This window comes from Anopheles coustani, chromosome 3 (genome assembly GCF_943734705.1).
Source record: "Anopheles coustani chromosome 3, idAnoCousDA_361_x.2, whole genome shotgun sequence".
In the NCBI taxonomy this organism is placed as follows: domain Eukaryota; kingdom Metazoa; phylum Arthropoda; class Insecta; order Diptera; family Culicidae; genus Anopheles; species Anopheles coustani.
In genome coordinates this window covers 86,563,869-86,583,170 of record NC_071288.1, presented here as the reverse complement: position 1 = coordinate 86,583,170, position 19,302 = coordinate 86,563,869, and the positions used below count along the sequence as shown (strand labels likewise).

The 19,302-nt window shown below is 43.2% G+C and overlaps 1 protein-coding gene across 1 annotated transcript; it reads right to left on the bottom strand.

Moving 5' to 3' along the window:
• Positions 1–532: 532 nt before the first annotated feature.
• Positions 533–9,686, bottom strand: LOC131268656 (WD repeat-containing protein 35-like). The gene is given in 4 exon segments (XM_058270897.1): positions 533–2,918; positions 2,920–3,435; positions 3,500–3,582; positions 8,864–9,686. Coding segments are annotated over 4 exon segments (3,576 nt in total). The 3' UTR covers positions 533–764.
• Positions 9,687–19,302: the final 9,616 nt, after the last annotated feature.

Sequence of the window (19,302 nt, the reverse complement as noted above, 5' to 3'; positions counted from 1 at the left end):
TTCTGGGTTTGTGGTGAGTTTTTTCGTTCCTAGGGCTTTTGTATAACTTCACTTCATGGTTCAAAATTTATAAATCAAAATGTAAAGTTTTCTTGCCCTCGCTAAGGATATTAACTGTGGTTCTACTTTAGAAACCCTCCTATCGGTTCCTGCGCTGTAGGTAGGCAGAGTAAGTATTTTTAAATAAGAAGGTAGGTAGAGTAAGTTTGAAGAAGTTGTCCAGTGTCTTATTTACCTATTTAACTTTATTACGTTTCATTTTCTTTCTACTAGGAGTAATTTCATCATAGGTTGTCAACTTAATCACGTTAATCATCCAGTAATTCGTTACCAATCATTTAAACCATTTTTCCACGGAGTCCTTCTGAGTTTATTTTGGTGTGTTACATTTATTGCAATTGAAAGCGTTATCGACGTTTCATACTGCCCGATGATTGGTTTCCCAACAATATCTAAAACATCTTCTTTGCATATTCATAATAATTTGAAAACTGTCATACTTAATTCTTTTTTAAACCTTTTCGAATGTAGCTTCCCAAAAATGTAAAAATGTTGATGTTAAAAGTAATATGATAAATGAAAATAACATAATGGGAACATCGCATCGTAGGTATTGTAACTATCAGTTAACTGTTTCATCTGTTGGGAAACAATAGATTTGAATAATGTGTACTAACCTTAAGAAAAGATCATGATAAACGGAGTGTTCGATAAACTTGAACGCAGGTACGTAATAAGCATGTGTGTTTGTGTGCAGTAAAACATTAAATCTCCACCGCTCCCTTCGCCGGCGCGATCAGCCAGAGATGGCAGAGGGGGCACGTCTTGCGTGACGTCATTTCCAGCGGGTGCGCGACGTGGTAGCAACCGGAACACTGCCAGGCGCCGGTCGGATTGGTCAGCGGCTGTCCGGACGCGATGCACGGCGGAAAGCGATTGCCGCAGCTGGGACAGAGCGTGCTGCAGTCGGCCACCGGCGTCTCGCAGGTGTAACAGCTGACGTGCTTCACCTTGTTGTCCTTCGGGTCGTAGCGCGAGAAGATGCTGATGGCCAGCTCCTCGTACTGCAGCCGACGACCCTCGGAGATCGTCTCGATCGCCTCCAGCTTGATGAACGCCTTCGAGCAGGTGCCGAACGAGCGATCGGCACAGCTGGCCAGGGCGAGCAGCGCGTACAGCACCTCCACGTCCAGCACGTCCTCGTACTCGCGCAGCCGGAGCGCGCTAATGACGGCGCTATGCAGCAACCCGGAGCGCAGTTGTCGCTGTGCCAGCAGCATATAGTGGTACGCCTCCGCGTGGTGCCATATCTGCTCGATCAGCACCGCATCGTCCGGATTGAGCTGGGCCAGGACCGCCGCTCGGCTTGGGCCGCCCGCCTGCAGCGCCATCTGCTTTTCGATGTACTCCTCCGCGAGCAGCCCCGACAGCACGTACAGCTGCTTGATGCGCACGTAGTCGGACTTCTTCTCCACCTCCGCCTCGGCCATCTTCAGCAGCAGCCGGGCGGAGTCCAGGTAGCGGCCCGCCTTCCGCTGCAGCTCGATCGCTTCCGGCAGCTTGCCCTCCTGCAGCAGCTGGGCCGCGTGCTTGCTCAGCAGCGTGTTGATCTGGGGCATCTTGTACTTTTGCGCCAGCTCCACCGCCAGTCCCCACTGCCGCAGGCCGATGCAGCTGGAGACGGCCGACTTGACGTCGCCCAGCTTGAGGTAGGCGGCGACCGCCTGCTCGCACATCCCCACCGTGGCCAGCATCTGGCCCAGCTTCGCCAGCTGCGGGCTCTTCTCGGGGAGCTTGTGCATGCAGCCGACCAGCTCGTCGTACTGCTCCAAACCGTACAGCGCGTCCATCAGGCCCTCGATGTGGTGCGCCTTCTCGTAGTACTCCTTGGCGCTGCCCCAGGCGCGCATGTTCATGTAGTGGTGGCTGATCTCGCGCCACGCGTTCTCCATCTGCTGGTCGGACGTGCCCGGCCCGAGCCGATACAGCTGCACCGTGCGAAACCAATCGCACAGCGTCTGGCGCAACCGAACCGCGCAATCCCGTCGATCCACGTCCATGTACAGGTTTTCCGCCTCATCGAACTCGCCGAAGAACGCGCCGATCTCGGCCCGCTGCAGCGCTTCCAGCTGGATTGTCCTGAGGCGCTTGATCAGCTGAATGCCCGGATAGTTGCTGCATCGCACGAACGCCGCTTCGGCCGTCTCGAGGTCCAGCTTCTTCAGCGATGCCTCCGCCAGCAGTCTCCACAGCCGCGGGTGTGGGTTATCCTCGATGAACTGCTTCGCCTCGGCGATCCCGACGTGCGCCAGCAGGTCCTCCGTGTCGCGCAGCGATTTGACGCGCAACTGCACGAGATGCTCCTTCACGTTCGGCGTCGCACCACCCTTGATGATGTCGTCCAGCAGGACGCCCGTGATTTCCAGCTCCTCAAAGTGGCAGATGTAGCCGGAGCAGGTGATCGGTTCCTCCGGGTCGGCCCCGCGCAGGATGTACATGCGCGTCTTCTCCATGATGGCCAGCAGCTGCGGGTTGTCCTTCGCCCAGCAGATGGCCCACACGTCCTTCCGTTGGATGTGGCCGCTCGATTGCTCCAGTTCGTTGCTCGTTGTGTCGTCACGGAGAGTCAGCGTCGTCAGCACGCCGTTGCAGTCGATCATGGCCGCTCGGGTCGAGTTACAGTTGATCGCCAGCTTATAGCTGCGCGTCTGCAGATAGTGTCGGTTGCGCAACACCAGATGGGGCAGTGTGTACTCGTGGATGAGGCCACTCTCCCGGCCGATCAATAGCAAACTCTCCGACGATGCCAGGCAACAGATGGGATCCTGGCTCGGGTCCACCTTGGGCGGGATTTCGTGGACCGTTTTCGAGTCGAGATCGTTTAGCACTTCCAGGGCGGGCGTGTCGTCGATGTGGTACGTTCGACTTGATTCCGCAAACCGCCAGGATCGTCCCGTAATGGTTCCACATACACGAAATGGCCTGCACTCCCGTATCCACCACAACCGGCGTGTCGTCGTTTTCGTGCCGCATCAACTGCATTCGACCGTTTTCGTAGCAAATTGCCAGAACTGGACGACTCGGCGAGGTGCCCTTATGGAACCTACAAAGGCCCACCATCGTAATGCTCTTCGACGGCGTAAGGTACACACACTGTATGTGCAGCTTCATCACGAAGATGCCCTGGTTGTCGTACAGGTGAACCTCACCATTTTTAATGCTGAATAGGAGCAGTCTCCCGTCCGGACTCCATTGTTCGCCGGTCAGCGATACGTTCTTCAGTTCCTTTCCCCAGATCCGGTTACCATCGACCGAGCCAACGATGACAGTGCCATCTTCGTAAACGATGCATATCTTCTGCCCATCGCTCGTCCATGCCATCCCCTTTACCGTCGACTTTTTACGATCGTTCGTCATCTCCTCGTACCAGGAACCCTGGAAAGGATGGTATATCAAAAATATTGAACAGCCCGATGGCATATAAATCCCACCAACCGACCTTGTACAACATCCACACCATAACGACGTCATCCTTGTCGGACGAGAAGGAGGAAAGCGGACGGAACAGTCCGGATTGCGAATTCAAATCGAATCAATGGAAGTGTGACAGATTCTAATCCGGGTTTCTAATCAAATTTTCGATGCCGATCGTTATTTTTTGCCCTACTTTGTTCAGATGTAACTAAAAATCTCAAATTTGGAAGATCATCAGCATCGAAGAACAATATCGTTACAATGTGAAACGAAAATGTCAGGAAACAGCTAGTGGAAAAGAGAAAAACTGGACTGCTGTTATTTCCCCCCGTACTTTCCAGATTTTCATCATTACAACTTTGGCTTCGTATCACCGTTTAGAGGACATACTGCCTTAAAAATTCCTCTTCATCAGTTGTTACGTAACATGGAATCGAACAGTCATACCTTCATACAGTCTAGTGATGAGAAAACTCCAAAATTTCAGGAGCAGATCAGATCATTTGCTCTCAGTCAAAGATCGGATCAGATCAGAAGAGCATAATCGTACTCCAATGCCATGCCGCTACGGGTAAGGCTGGTGTCATTGCTTTACCGCACGATGTTTTGTCGGACGACAGGTCCGCCAATTTTCCTGTAATTTTTCAATTTCTAAGGCGATTAAATGAATTTTATTATTTTTCTTAGATGAAAGCCACAACTCCGAGTTTATAAAGTCCAACTTTGTTGACAGATAAAATCGGATGCGTCCATCCGATAAAATCAAATGATTTTGATTTTGCCGTGCGGAGAAATCGTGCGAACCTTGCAGCTGTCAAATCCCATACATTTTCGCCTGTCGAAAGATCGTGCGGTAAAGCACTGACACCAGCCTAATGGCGTCACTAGGATCATAATGGAGCAGATCAGATCACATCGCCATAGGCCCGCCGGCAAAGAGCATATTGGATCAGATCAGAACACATCGCCTTACCGCTACGGGTAATGGCGTCACTAGGATCATAATGGAGCAGATCAGATCACATCGCCATAGGTCTACAGGTAAAGAGCATATTGGATCAGATCAGAACACATCGCCATACCGCTACGGGTAATGGCGTCACTAGGATCATAATGGAGCAGATCAGATCACATCGCCATAGGTCTGCCGGCAAAGAGCGTATTGGATCAGATCAGAACACATCGCCATAGCGCTACGGGTAATGGCGTCACTAGGATCATAATGGAGCAGATCAGATCACATCGCCATAGGTCTGCCGGCAAAGAGCTTATTGGATCAGATCAGAACACATCGCCATAGCGCTACGGGTAATGACGTCACTAGGATCATAATGGAGCATTTGCTCTCATATTTTCGGATCAGATCAGATCATATAATCAAGAGAGCAGATCGGATCATAAGAAGCTATTCCTTCTTCTCATCACTAATACAGTCCTTCATAGAGCCCCGCCCAGGTAACCACGAGCTGTCATCTTTGGAACATTCAGTGTTTATACCATGTGCGAGAGCGAGAGCGCACGACTAAGGAAGCAATCCCACTGTGCCTCTCCCTTTCCACCGCATCACACAAATTTGTAAACAAAATCAGAAGCAACGTTGCAAGCTTTCAGCACTTCGGAAATTTTGATTTTATCAAAAGTGGTGTCCATAACTAGTGAAAATGGCATACAAAAACAACTTTCTAGGGCAGCTTAAGCGTTCAGGTAATTTGTACAAAGTGAATGGGAAAAGATTTGATCAGGAGAGCCAACATTCTTGTGGAATGGATCGTAAGTGTTTGTGCTTGTGCTGCTCAATATTTGAATGCGAAATTTAAATAAATGATTATTTATTTTAGAAGCTCCAAGTACCAGTGTGGGTCAGCTAGAGATTAATGATGATTCTTTGATCGTCTTCGATCTAGTTGTCGAAGAAGGCCTCGGAAGAAGAAACGCGTTCTGGAGACGATCACGGTCAAGACGAAATCTCAAGAATCGATGGTTTACCGGATAACGTGAGCAGTGTAGATAGCTTAGATAGTAGTACAACACGACGATGGAGGAATGTATAAGGTTTTTGGCAGTTGTTCAAAATTTGTTTAATTCGATTGTGAACAAGATGTTAGATATTTTACGAGAGAATCAGCTGCCGAAGAACGATTGTACTCTTTTGAAATCTAATAAGACCGTCGCGAACATTATTGCAGTGAATGGTGGTCGATATTGGCACAAAGCCATCCTATGTAGGTTGTCCAAACGATTCAGGTAAGATGATTGAAATACTAGTCGAATGCGCTAACACGTATCGTGATGTTGAATTATTATTTATTTCTAGCAATGTGAAATGTCGATATCTCTAAATTTATGTATCGATGGGTTGCCACTACACAGACGTGGCCTGAACACGTTTTGGTCGATTCTTATGAACATCCATGAGCTACCAGAAGTGGCTCGGTGGCAATCTTCAGCGGCTCGTCAAAGCCGCTAAGGGTCGAAGAGTTCCTAAGACATGTCTGCAGGAGCTTAACGACTTTGATTACGGAGCCATCACCAACGAAGTGCAACATGAGATAAAAGTTCGTGCAATTATTGCTGATGCAGCGGCACGAGCATTTATTAAAGGTAAGACTTTCTTTCTCTCTAATTGTTACTTTACTCATCTTTGTTACGTCCGTTTTCAGGTGTGACAAACTTCAATGAGAAACATGGTTGTTTAAATTGTACTACCGAAGGCGAATATAATTTGAATTCCCACACATTAGTTTTGAAGGGCGTTTGTTAATCTATGTGAACCTACTGGCCTAAATGTTTGACTAGGTTTGTTTACCTCACTGAGTGGAACCAATACCAGGGAAATAAAATTCAAGCTTGCGGCCATTCAAGTAGATGAGGAGGGTCAACATCTATTTATACGTTAATCTCATTCATTAGTGGAGTAAGTTAAGAAACTACTAATCAATCGAAAGAATAATATAAACATGTAACATATATGGGCATCCAACATACACAATAAATACAAAATATTGTTTTTTCGTTAAATAACGACACCGATTCATTTTAATTAGAGTTTGACTTTAAAATATTTCTACACATAAAAGAAATATCGTTAATTAGTATACATAAACACTAGAGAAACCAATAAACAAAATGGAAATCACAATAGTGTAGTTAAAAAAAAACCCAATAGCAAATCACTTTTCAATTTTCAATTCACAATCATTCCATGGAATTATGAAAAGCACCATACGGATTTGGAAAAGTAGCCAAATCAATGAAACACACAATGAAAATGATGCTCCACCAAGTGATGCGCCGACATGAATCTCCACGGAATTACCCAAAGCAAGCAACCAAATTTTGATCCACAAAACGCACCTGCAAAACCAAGATCAAAAAGAAAGATTTGGCACCTGCAAAACCAAGATCAAAAAGAAAGAATCGTTTGGTGGCAGCATATAATGAATCAAAGCAAAAGCAGTGCATCAGCATACAGATACATACAGATAAATTGCGGCTACTGTTACAGACTGGTGCTTTTCGTTGTGCCAACTGTGGTCATCACCTGTTGAAAATGTTTGTTGATAGATATTGTCAATTAAGCTACCAATCGTCGAAGCGGAGCGTGGCTCATGTGATTTGGTGAGCCGACAACAACATACCTCTTCTTGTGCCAAGCAGTTCGAGTCTCAGAAGCAGCAAACACCAACACAAGTAAGTAACAATACTAGTTATAAAAAGATTTGAACCAAATGATCCATATTCCCCTCTAATAGGTTGGACAATAATAGTTGCAACTAAATGACAAGCGACCCAGGTAACCACGAGCTGTCATCTTTGGAACATTCAATGTTTATACCATGTGCGAGAGCGAGTGCGCACGACTCAAGGAAGCAATCCCATTGTGCCTCCCTTTCCACTGCACCACACAAATTTGTAAACAAATTCAGAAGCAACGTTGCAAGCTTCCAGCACTTCGGAAATTTTAATTTTGTTAAAAGTGGTGTCCATAGCTAGTGAAAATGGCAAACAAAAACAACTTTCTAGAGCAGCTTCAGCGTTCTGCTAGTTTGTACTAAGTGAATGCGAAAAGATTTGATCAGGAAAGCCAACATTCTTGTGGAACGGACCGTAAGTGTTTGTGCTTGTGCTGCTCCAAATGTGAATACGAAATTTAAATATATGATTATTTTTTTCAGAAGCTCCTAGTACCAGTGTGGGTCAGCTAGAGATTGATGACGATTCTTTGATCGTCTTCGACCTAGTTGGTTCAGAAGAAGAAACCCGTTCCGGAGACGATCATGCTCAAGACGAAGTCTCAAGAATCGATGGTGTACCGGATAACGTGAGCAGATTAGGTAGATTTAGTGGAAGTACTTCGAAGTAAGACAACGCGACGATGGAGGAATGTATAAGGTTTTTGGCAGTTGTTCAAAATCTGTTTCATTCGACTGTGATCATGATGTTAGATATTTTACGAGAGAATCAGCTGCCGAAGGACATGCTGTTTAGTTTGTCCAAACGATTCAGGTAAGATGATTGAAATATTAGTCGAATGGGCAAATACACGTATTGTGATGTTGAATTATTATTTATTTCTAGCAATGTGACTTTACCTGCTTCGATGTCTCTAAATTTAACTATCGATGGGTTGCCACTACACAGACAGATTCTTATGAACATCCATGAGCCTCGGTGGCAGTCTTCAGCGGCTCGACGAAGCCGCTAAGGGTCGAAGAGTTTCTAAGGCATGTGTGCAGGAGCTTAACGACCTTTTGGATTACGGAGCCATCTGTTGACTGGCAGAGTTTTTCTTTCGGTATCGCTTGGGTCTGCTGCTAGTCTGCTTGGGTGTTAATACACGACTGACACGAGTTCAGCTTTTATTCAGTATCTTTTCTACACGTTACTACATTCGGGTTACCGTTTATACGCATTAATCCAATTCGCTGCATTTGACGTTTATAAATAAGAGTTCATTTCTCAACACCCTCTCTCAATCCAATTCTCTCTCGTAAAAACTTAAATTGGATTGCTTCCATGGGCTTTGTAAAAATATCTGCTAACTGTTCTTTAGTTCCTATACGTTCTATTTGCATAAATCCTCTTGCAACGAGTCTAGCCTTGTACTTAACGGAGCCATTTCCATTATCTTTCACTCGAAAGACCCATTTCGTAGTGAGGGGTTTTATACTTTCAGTCATAGACACTTTCTTCCATACATTATTCCTTTCCATCGATGTAAGCTCCTCCTTAATGACCACCCGCCATTGGTCCCTCTCTGAACAAGAGATTGCCTCATCAAAAGATTGGGGATTGGGATCTTGGCAAACTGCAGAAAAACTCATCTCGTAATCATTGTATCGTTGTGGTAATTTCCCTCGTGTCTTCCTTTTAGTTGAGTGACCCTCACCGACATCATTGTTGGAATACGGATAATCATCATTTTCCTCGGACTGATCCGAAACTGTCTTGAAACTATCCTCACTTTGGGCATGTCGTAGAACCGACTGCGCCCGAATCTTATAACTTGCAAACTCCGTGCGCACATCCTCAACTTCCTGCTGCTTTTCCGCGTTCGCTTTCCGCAACGCGCCTATCTCGTCCTCCAGTGTAAGGTTCTTTTTGAGAAGATTGCTTTTCTCTACCTCCAGCGCACCGCACACCTGCTCCTTATCAGCGGCCATCTGCTCCAAGTCGACACGATTGTTTTCCACCCTCTGCTTCAGGCGATCGTGCTCGTCGCCCAACTCCTCCAGCTGTCTCATCAGGTCAACCCGCTGGTGTTCGCTCTGGCGCAGCTTACCCTGCATCGTGTCGGCCTCCTGCTTGAGCTCGCGCGAATGCTTTTGCTGTGACTCGAGACTTTCCTCCAGCAGGACCAACTGCTGCTTGAGGCTTTTGATCGATTGCTCCTGCACGTCGATCGTACCCTCCAACTCCCTGACCAACGTTTTCTGCGCCTCCAGCTTTGTGTTTAGCTCGTTCAACGACCGCTCGTACGCTTCCATCTCGAGGCTGAGTACGTTGGCTTTCTTGACCGCTAGCTTGGTACGGTCGAGCTCTGCTTTCAGCTCCCTTTGCAGCTCCTGCTCGTCGGCAAGTTCCTTTTCTTTGGACTTTAAGCTTGCCTTAAGGCGCTGATTTTCGGCATCGATTTCTCGCTTTGCCAGCTGAAATGCGTCCTTTTCACGCTTCAAATTTTGTATCTGCGTTTGGTACTCCCGATGTCCCATTCTTCTATGCCATGTATGCTCACAGCTTTTCGTTTGAAACGCATACTCGCACGTGTATAGTTTATATATATTTCCTATAGCTATCGCTACAGCTACACACTTTCCGTTAGCATCATTGATAATACATTGATTATCCATAAATATAACTTTAAATCCCTTTTTTGTCAACGCACTCACAGAAATTAATCCTGTTGTTAAGCTAGGCACATACAAGACATCAGAAATATCGATCGTTCTTAATTCGTCATTGTCCGCAAGACAATTAATACGACCGCTACCAAAGCCCGCAGCTTCCACCTTTTTGCCATCCGCCATCGCCACTTCGGAACCTTGCGTGATTTCTAACTTCTGGAAAAAATCTTTAAAAGAAGTCATGTGCTTCGAAGCACCGCTGTCAATATACCATTCTTTTGGCTCTCCCTGGCCCACAATCCATGCGACGGGTTCGCTAGTATTAGTTACACTATTTGCATTCTCGGAACATTGCTTTTTAAACAGTCTGCAATTTTTCTTGAAGTGCCCTGGCTTATGGCAGTGATAGCAATTCTTAACCTCGGCCCCGGGGCCATTTTTCTTCTCATAGTATTTTAACACTGCGTTCAACGCCATCCCACCTTCACTGGAGTTTGTTGCACCTCGTTCCTTCCGCTTTTCGAATTCGCCGAGAAGCTTCGATTTTACGAACTCTAGCGACAATTCATCCAACGGCTTCTGTTCCAACGCTGTGACGAGGGGATCGTATGATGGTGGCAGTGAGCACAATAGCATCGCCACTTGCCATTTCTTCGGTATGGGTTCGCTGGAACCAGCAATCCGTTGCAGCAATTCCGAAAACTTCCGCACGTGCTCCTCCATGTTCCCTTCTTCGCCAAGTTGAAGAAGTGTTAGTTTCTTGAGCAGGTAGATTTCTGACGCCTTCTCATGATATGCTTTCAGCGCCTTCCACGAATCCTGTGCCGTTGCGCACTCCCTGACCAAACCAATTTGATCATCATCGATGTGGAGCCCAATAGTTGCATTCGCTTTCGTATCATCTTTTGTCCATTGTGCCGTTGGACTTTTTGGTTTTACCTCTGAAATAACGTACCAGAGTTCCTCCTTTTTCAGCAGCATCTCGATCTTATAGCGCCATGTCTGGTAGTTGTCATTTGTTAGCCTTGACACAGCTACACGAAATGAATCCATCCTGAACTGTCTTTTGTTCGCTTGTTGGCTCGAACAAGAATCCCTTGCAATAAACCGCAATTCACCACAAATTCAGGCTACCACGATACTTTCTAGACAACTGGGCCCATAACCTGTTGACTGGCAGAGTTTTTCTTTCGGTATCGCTTGGGTCTGCTGCTAGTCTGCTTGGGTGTTAATACACGACTGACACGAGTTCAGCTTTTATTCAGTATCTTTTCTACACGTTACTACATTCGGGTTACCGTTTATACGCATTAATCCAATTCGCTGCATTTGACGTTTATAAATAAGAGTTCATTTCTCAACACCATCATCAACGAAATGCAACATGAAATAAAAGTTCGTGCAATTATAGCTGCTGCTCTGGCACGAGCATTTATTAAAAGTAAGACTTTTTTTCTCTCTAATTGTTACTTTACTCATCTTTGTTACGTCCGTTTTCAGCTGTGACAAACTTCAATGGGAAACATGAAAGTTGTTAGTGTACTACCGAAGGCGAATATAATCCGAATTCGCACACATTAGTTTTTAAAGGGCGATCGTTACTCCATTTGAACCTACTGGCCCAAATGTTTGCCCCGGTTTGTTTGCCTCACTGAGTGGAACCAACATACAAGATACCAGGGAAATAAGCTACTAGCTAGCGGTCACCCAAGCAGATGAGGAGGGTCAACATCTATTTGTACGTTTATCTCATACATTGGTGGAGTAAGTTTAAGAAATGATCAATCTATCGAAAGAATAATATAAACATGTAACATATATGTGCATCCAACACTCACATTAAATACAAAGTATTGAGTTTTCGTTCCATAACGACATCTATTCATTTTAATTTTAATTCAACACTGAAATAATTTTACAGATAAAAGAAATATCGATTATTTGTATACATAAACCCTAGAGGAACAAATAAACAAAATGGAAATCACAAAACCTATCTTGACAAAAAAAAAATATCATATCATGAAGCTTTTTCAACAGGTGATGACTGACCACAGTCATTCCATGGAATAACGAAAAGCACCATTCGGTTCGAAAATTAGCCAAATCAATGAAACACACAATGAAAACGATGTTTCACCAAGTGATGCGCCAACATGAATCTCCACGGAAATACCCATAGCAAGCATCCAAATGTTGGCCCACAAGACGCACCTGGAAAACCATGATCAAAAAGAAATACTTAATCGTTTGGTGGCAGCACATAGTGAATCAAAGCAAAAGCAGTGCATCAGCGTACAGATACATACAGATACATTGCGGTTACTTTTACAGCCGACTGGTGCTTTTCGTTGTGCCAAGGAATAACTGTGGTCAGCCATCACCTGTTGAAAATGTTTGTTGATAGATATTGGCATTTAAGCTACCAATCGTCGAAGCGGAGCGTGGCTCATGTGATTTGGTGAGCCGACAACAACATACCTCTTCTTGTCCCAAGCAGTTCGAGCCTCAGAAGCAGCAAACACCAACACAAGTAAGTAACAATACTAGTTATAAAAAGATTTGAACCAAATGATCCATATTCCCCTCTAATAGGTTGGACAATAATAGTTGCAACTAAATGCGCAATACAGCGGCTGATCCCAAAGAGTGGGAGATGCAAGATCGTCAAGTGGAACTACAAACTATTTTAAATTCACCGTTTTTTTATTTCATATCGCTATACTTTTTCACCGGGATTGACCGTCGGTAAAAATGGCCGCCTCCATGAGTTGTCAAAACTCAAACGGCTGGGTTACAGTTCCTAATGTAGCGGTTTATTGGAAGGTGGAAAAACGTTCTAAAGATCAGACAGAATGTTCCAAAGATGCTTGTCAATTGTTAGTTGGGGAGACCGGTGGAAATACAGCGGCTGATCCCAAAGAGTGGGAGATGCAAGATCGTCAACTGGAACTACAAACTATTTTAAATTCACCGTTTTTTTTTTATTTCATATCGCTATACTTTTTCACCGGGTTTGACCGTCGGTAAAAATGGCCGCCTCCATGAGTTGTCAAAACTCAAACGGCTGGGTTACAGTTCCTAATGTAGCGGTTTATTGGAAGGTGGAAAAACGTTCTAAAGATCAGACAGAATGTTCCAAAGATGCTTGTCAATTGTTAGTTGGGTGGTTCAAATATCTCTCACTCCCCTCGAAACCTAACTACATTTGCCACAGTAGGAAGGTTTGATTTACATATGGTCAAAATTTTATTCCGGATATTTTTCTACAATGTTACTGCCGATTTTTAGTGCGATTGATTCATATATACAACCGGACGCACTTACAAATAAATAGTATCCAATCAAACATATTTTTTTATGGTTTATTTCATCGCAAACACGTTTTTTGCTCACCAATTAGATTTATTTTTGACCATCGTATTTTTCCATAGTAGCCGTCAGCATTTCTGCTGTCTAAAGACAAATCAGTGTAGTGATGGGATAGCTCCAGAAAAGAACGACATTTATTTATTTATTTATTTGTATAGTCGTCGGATCTCATAGGTCTTCACGACACAACTTAAGTATATTCTAGTTACAAAAACGGGTTAAAACGCGTGATTACAGAATCGTTATACGAGGCGAAGACGTAGGCGCTCACGAAACACTGACGTAGAAAGATTAAAGTCACATAAGTCTAATACTGAGTTCAAATTGTTGCACATAACTTGTAGCGGGTCGCATTGCCCATAGTTTGTCCTGGTACGTTCAGTACGGAAATGAAACCTCGTACGAAGTGATCTGCTGGGTGCATAAAAGTTGACCCCACCCAGAAGGGCAGGGGAGTCGATTTCGCCTTTCAGCAGTTTAAATAGAAACGTACACAGCATGTCCTGACGACGCTTGTCAAGAGGATCCAGGCCCAGCAAAAGACATCTTCGCATCCGATCCAGCAAAGGAGCGAGTCGTTTCGTATATAAAAAATATGGTATTATAACACCGTAATCTTTATTCATTTATTCATTATTTTATGCTGCTGATTAAGTCACGGACAAAACGAATATTAGAATTATATTCGCTGCTCGATCAAATATTACTTCTTATAGTTGACTCGTGCGTAGGAAAGATAACTTGATTGCTCAGGCAAGTACGCAGTAAGGCCTGAAATTGGCAAGTGGTTAATGCTAGTCTACCTGTCCCGTGTGAGCAAGGAGCTGGTATTCAGGTGGCTATATGATTTCACAGCGTATGTAATTACAAGCTTTCAAACAATTTGTTACCGGTAAATGATTTCTCCGGAGCGAACAGCTTTCGTCAAATTGTCTGCATGCCAGTCACTTGCCACTTACGAACGAGTGGGTCAATCTTTAAGCACAATGAATCTTCATAATGCAATATTTGTTTTTTGTTTTGTTTACCTATACCTTTTGTTTTGTTTACCTGTATCAGCTCAGTGTTGATAGCTGCCAGCAGCACTTGGAGTGCGTCGTGTGCAGTAAAAATATAAGTGCGAAAAATAGTTGTGTTTTCAATCTTACCAAGCTCGTTAATAGATAAGATTGGTTAATAAAGTGTTTGCTTTCATTTAAACATGTAAAGCAGATAAAAATCGATCGTGCTTTAGTATTGTCAACGCTCTTCCACTTGTTGCTGGCAATTGAAAGAAGATAAGTATTCCATCTTTATATTGTGCATAATTGTACATAATAAGTGATATAGTCTTTCTTCTTTTGCAGGTTTTGCCAGAAGTTGACCTAGGAGTAGAGCCAGTGAAGTGTAAAAAGAGAAATTAAATTAATAAAACGGTAACATAACCTAAAGGTAAATTCCAAAATAGTTGTTGTTTACATTTTCGTATGACATTTCCCTCGTGGGCATTGGGAGACCCGGAGGGTATGGGGAAAAATGTGGGAAGGGAGGAACGAGGAGGGGTAACCCATAACAGAAGGGGAGTGAGTTCCTTCCCCTCATTTTTCGAATTACTGAACGCCATATATCAAAAAGACTCCTATTGCTTGCCGTTCAGTGATTCAAGTATATGGCGTTCAGTAATTCTAATGTATGGCGTTCAGTGATTGCATGCAAGTTTTTGTACACCGGGGTGCCGTCCGCAGATGCCGCGATAGTGGCGAAGACCTGTCGCTCGCGAACTTAGCCAAATTTTTCGATCCCGCTCTCGAATTTTTCGATGGAGAGATCTTTTTTGGGTGATCGAACGCGCGCACCCTGCATCACGCTCGCTCCCGTACAAGGGGAAGCGCACCGAGCTCAACATTTTTCCATTGCGGCACATCGCGTTGTGCGTGTGTCTCAGTCGCTGCGTGCATCCGTCGCTGCGTCCTCCGTCGCTTCAAGCATGAGCTTGCATTTCTCCATTAGAACGATGGAGATATGAATATTGTTTACTCCTTCGCTGCGTTCATCACATGCGTAGAGCGATTTTGCTAGATCGACGTAAACAAAGCAACACGGTAAGTTCGCTTAAGTTTTTCGGCGATAATTACATATAATTTTTACATTTCACCTATTGCAGGGTAGTATATCTAGTATTCAATGAACTATCAACTATTCAACCTACGATCCTAGCTAGTTGGAGACATCTTTTTACGCAGAATGATAAGTTCCGGAGCAACGCACCTGACCGATAGAAGCTGAGCAAAAAACTTCCTCAACTAGCAGGTAAGCTCTGCAGTGAAGTATGTATATTTCATACGAAATAGTTTATTGTATAGTGTGTATGCTGTTCTTGATGGATTATCGATGTTAACTTACTTTTTGGTGTTATTGGATTCATAAGAAATCGAAAAATAAAAAGATGAAAACGCAACAACAAATTTCGTCCAGTGTATTCATTCGCGCAAGGGCTGTCACGTCACAGCCGCGCGTAGAAGCGAAAGAAAAAATCTCTCGGAAGTAACTCTCGGGTCTGGGGCTCTCGCGCGCTCACCTCTCAAAAATTGCACGGATGCAGCTGCTATTCCCCGCGGGAAACGGGACTCATCTCCCCTTAATTTCCACCCGTTTCACACTACTTCCACCATTATTTCAACCCCTTGTTCAACAAACTGCTATACCACCCGTCCCTATGCGTCATGCACTCCCCTTGTTTCGCCTTTCCCGTCCACGATTCAACGCAGCGAGCAGCTGCGATCGTGAGCGATCTTCTCCTCCATTCCGAATCCTACCTCCTGCTTCAAACAAAGTGATTGAAGCTAAAGGTATATCGAAAGTCTAATTTTTGACATTTGTATCCTTGTCAACGTTGTATAACCATGCAAATATGTTGTCGATTCAATTTTTCGACCAAAAACATTGAGTAATTTTGATACAAAATACATAAAATAAATCCAAAATATTTGTTGCAAAGATTTAGACTATCAGTTTGGTTAATAGTAGCCAAGAATCTGCTTGGCATGAATAGTTTTGACATTTCTGTTTTCTTTCACATTTACCACATAACCTTGAGTTCAACAATCTTGGTATAAGCTATCGAGACGTCATTGCTATGTTGTGATGGTGGCTATGTGAAGTAGAATGATGCCAAAAAATGTGCAAAAAGTGTGTTAATTTGTGATGTGTGGTGAGAAATCTACCATGAAATCAATGTTGGTAAGTAAGATTCCTTATACAGGTAAGTGTTATCCATAATTAGTTCAGTATTCAGGGTAAGTGGAGTAGCATTGTAATTGTCCATTTAAAGGTTCTAATGGAATGTGATTACTTGTCTGTTCTTTTCTTTCCAGAAGGTATGTAATTAGAAACTGTATTAATGAACAAACAAGGAAAATAAAGTTATTAAAATGTAAGGAAACATTGCGTGTTGTATTGATTTACGGCATGATGACTGGGTTGGTACACACGAATGGTTGGGGAAGGGAGAAGGGGAGAGGAGAGAGTGGTGTGAAGAGAGGACTCACTCAATTCAGGGGAGGGTCGCTCAAAATCGCTCACGTTTTGACTGAATAAAACTACTCTTTTTCAGTCATTTATTCAGTCATTTAATCAGTCATTTCTGTCCCGCAGGGACTGGCGGCTTAACCTTCAGGTCTACGACCAAAAATACCTACGTTAACATACGACCGCCTACCCGGGTAGGCCATACGTTTTGTATGGGGGTTTGCATTTTGCTGTGCTTCAAAGCTAATATGTTTTGTTCTAGATGCCGTAGTGAGTTCAAATTTTCAGTGATGATACTTAAGAATGTTTTCTAACACATCCCATTCAAATAATAATATTAAAAATTCGATAAGTAAGTAATTTTTTCATTTAAATATATTTTATCCCATAGTACTACAATCGCCAACATGTAAACCATACATTTTCAATAAGTAATTGTGTTTGTTTATACTTCTTAAGTTTCTGGTGAACTAACTTCTAGGTGCCTTTCAACATTTTTGCTTATAAAGTGAAATTTCAAAGATTTAGAAATATTTTTCCATTAAATTTTACGTTTTGGAAATGTTCATGTTCCTCAGTAAATTCAGTGGCAAATCTGGAGGAAATTCTTCATTATACATCGTTACATTGATATTTAAGCCTTAACATTTTAAAACTTAGCTCATATACATTAATTCGATCGTTTTATTTCAAACGATAACAGTTTCTTTTGTATTTAATTCAACCCGTTGCATCATGATTTTCTTGCAATTAATAAATAATTATTTTGTGTAACAAATGATGAAAGTTCACCTAGAAGATGCCGCTGTGTGGTCCAAAATGTAGCATAATTTGCATATTTGTAGATCGTCTTCGAGTTTATCTCATTACTTATTGTTCGAGGAGTAAAACAGTCTTTCATAGTGTGTCTGAGATAAATTAGGATTGTTTTCAATATAAATATAAAAAGAAAAACCCGAGGGGCACCTCCTTTCACCTACTGGTGGTTTGTCTTGGTACAAACTCTTTTAAACTCTCGTGCAAAACGTATGACTTACCCGGGTAGGCGGTTGTAGATTTAAGGGGTATAAATGGAAAAATGGTGTAAAAAAATACTTAGAATAAAAATAAAAAGTCGGTTTTCGGCAGAATGATACAAAACATGTTGCTTGAGGCATTCCTGGAATTTCGAGTCGATATAACTGTTCAATTCGAAGTAATTGCAAAGAAAAGGGCAAAACTTACCCAGGTAGGCGGTTGTAGATCTGAAGGTTAAAATATATAACCGATTCGTGTTGCGCGCAATATGACGGCTATTTTAGCCCCGAGAGCCTTTGCGTACAAGATCGAGCAGAATCGAGCAGAATTGATCAGTGCTCGACTTTCGTGAGAGGGGGGGGACATCATACTTTGTTTTTACCAATTTTATAATTCAACTATATTCAATTGATATCTTTAACACACAATAACAACAATTCTTTATTCATATCGTTCAGCAATAATATCGACTCGATTAAGATTTATTAAGGCAAATAATTATTTATTCTACTTTTTTTCTATTTTTCATTCCAGACTTATCTCTGCATTGCATAGAACGTGTAATTCGTGGGTAGTCAGCAAAATAAAGTGGTAAATAAAATGAAAACCAAACTAAAATAATTTTCGTTCAGCGTATTTATTCGGCGCACGGGCTGTGACGTCACAGCCAAGCGTCGGAGTGAAAGAAACAAATACACCGCGGGGAAAAGTAACTCAAGGCCCTGGGGTGCTCGCGCGCTCACCACTGAAATAGCCCGCGAAGACGCTGCTATCGCGGGGAGTTGTCGCTGCCGGCTATTATTTGCAGATAGCCGGCTATAACCCGCTCAACTCGAGTTTATAGCATTCAAATGGGTAGTTGGGCTATTTTAGCCCCGAGAGCCTTTGCGTACAAGATCGAGCAGAATCGAGCAGAATTGATCAGTGCTCGACTTTCGTGAGAGGGGGGGGACATCATACTTTGTTTTTACCAAATCCGCTATCTTTTCAGAATTTGAAATACCGTTGTTCTGTGTTTTGCACCATTTGCTTGAATACCAAGTTTCGTTTCAGGCATCCTTTTTGTTTGAACAGGCGGTATTTCACCTCAGGCCAAAATGTTACAAAAGCTGCAAGGCATAATAAAGATAAACAATCCAGAATGTACGAATCCTACAAAAAAACTGCCATCACGGAGAGATGCAAACGTAGTCGTGCTGTACAGACGTTGAGCTTCAAGTTGTTAAGGGTGCGTGGGGTAATATGCTGGTAAAACGCACTTTTTCCAATTTCTTATGACAAACGCGTTTGGTCGCAAAAACAGTATTCACCATATGAGTTTGATAGCTCTACATACACTTCTTTAAGGATTAAATAGAGCAAAAGCATTAAATTGTTATTTTTTTTGTTTTTATACATGGCTTATATAGTTCGGTTGATTAAAATCATAGCTTGAAAGTGCATACAAATACTTGTAGTTCTATTAAAAATATATTCATCTATGAACGGAAAAATGTGATTCCCTTCTAACACACTTAGCACAACACTTCTCGAGCCGTAATAACCTTTCGTGTGTTGCCAAACTCACGAGCTAAATTATAACGTACAA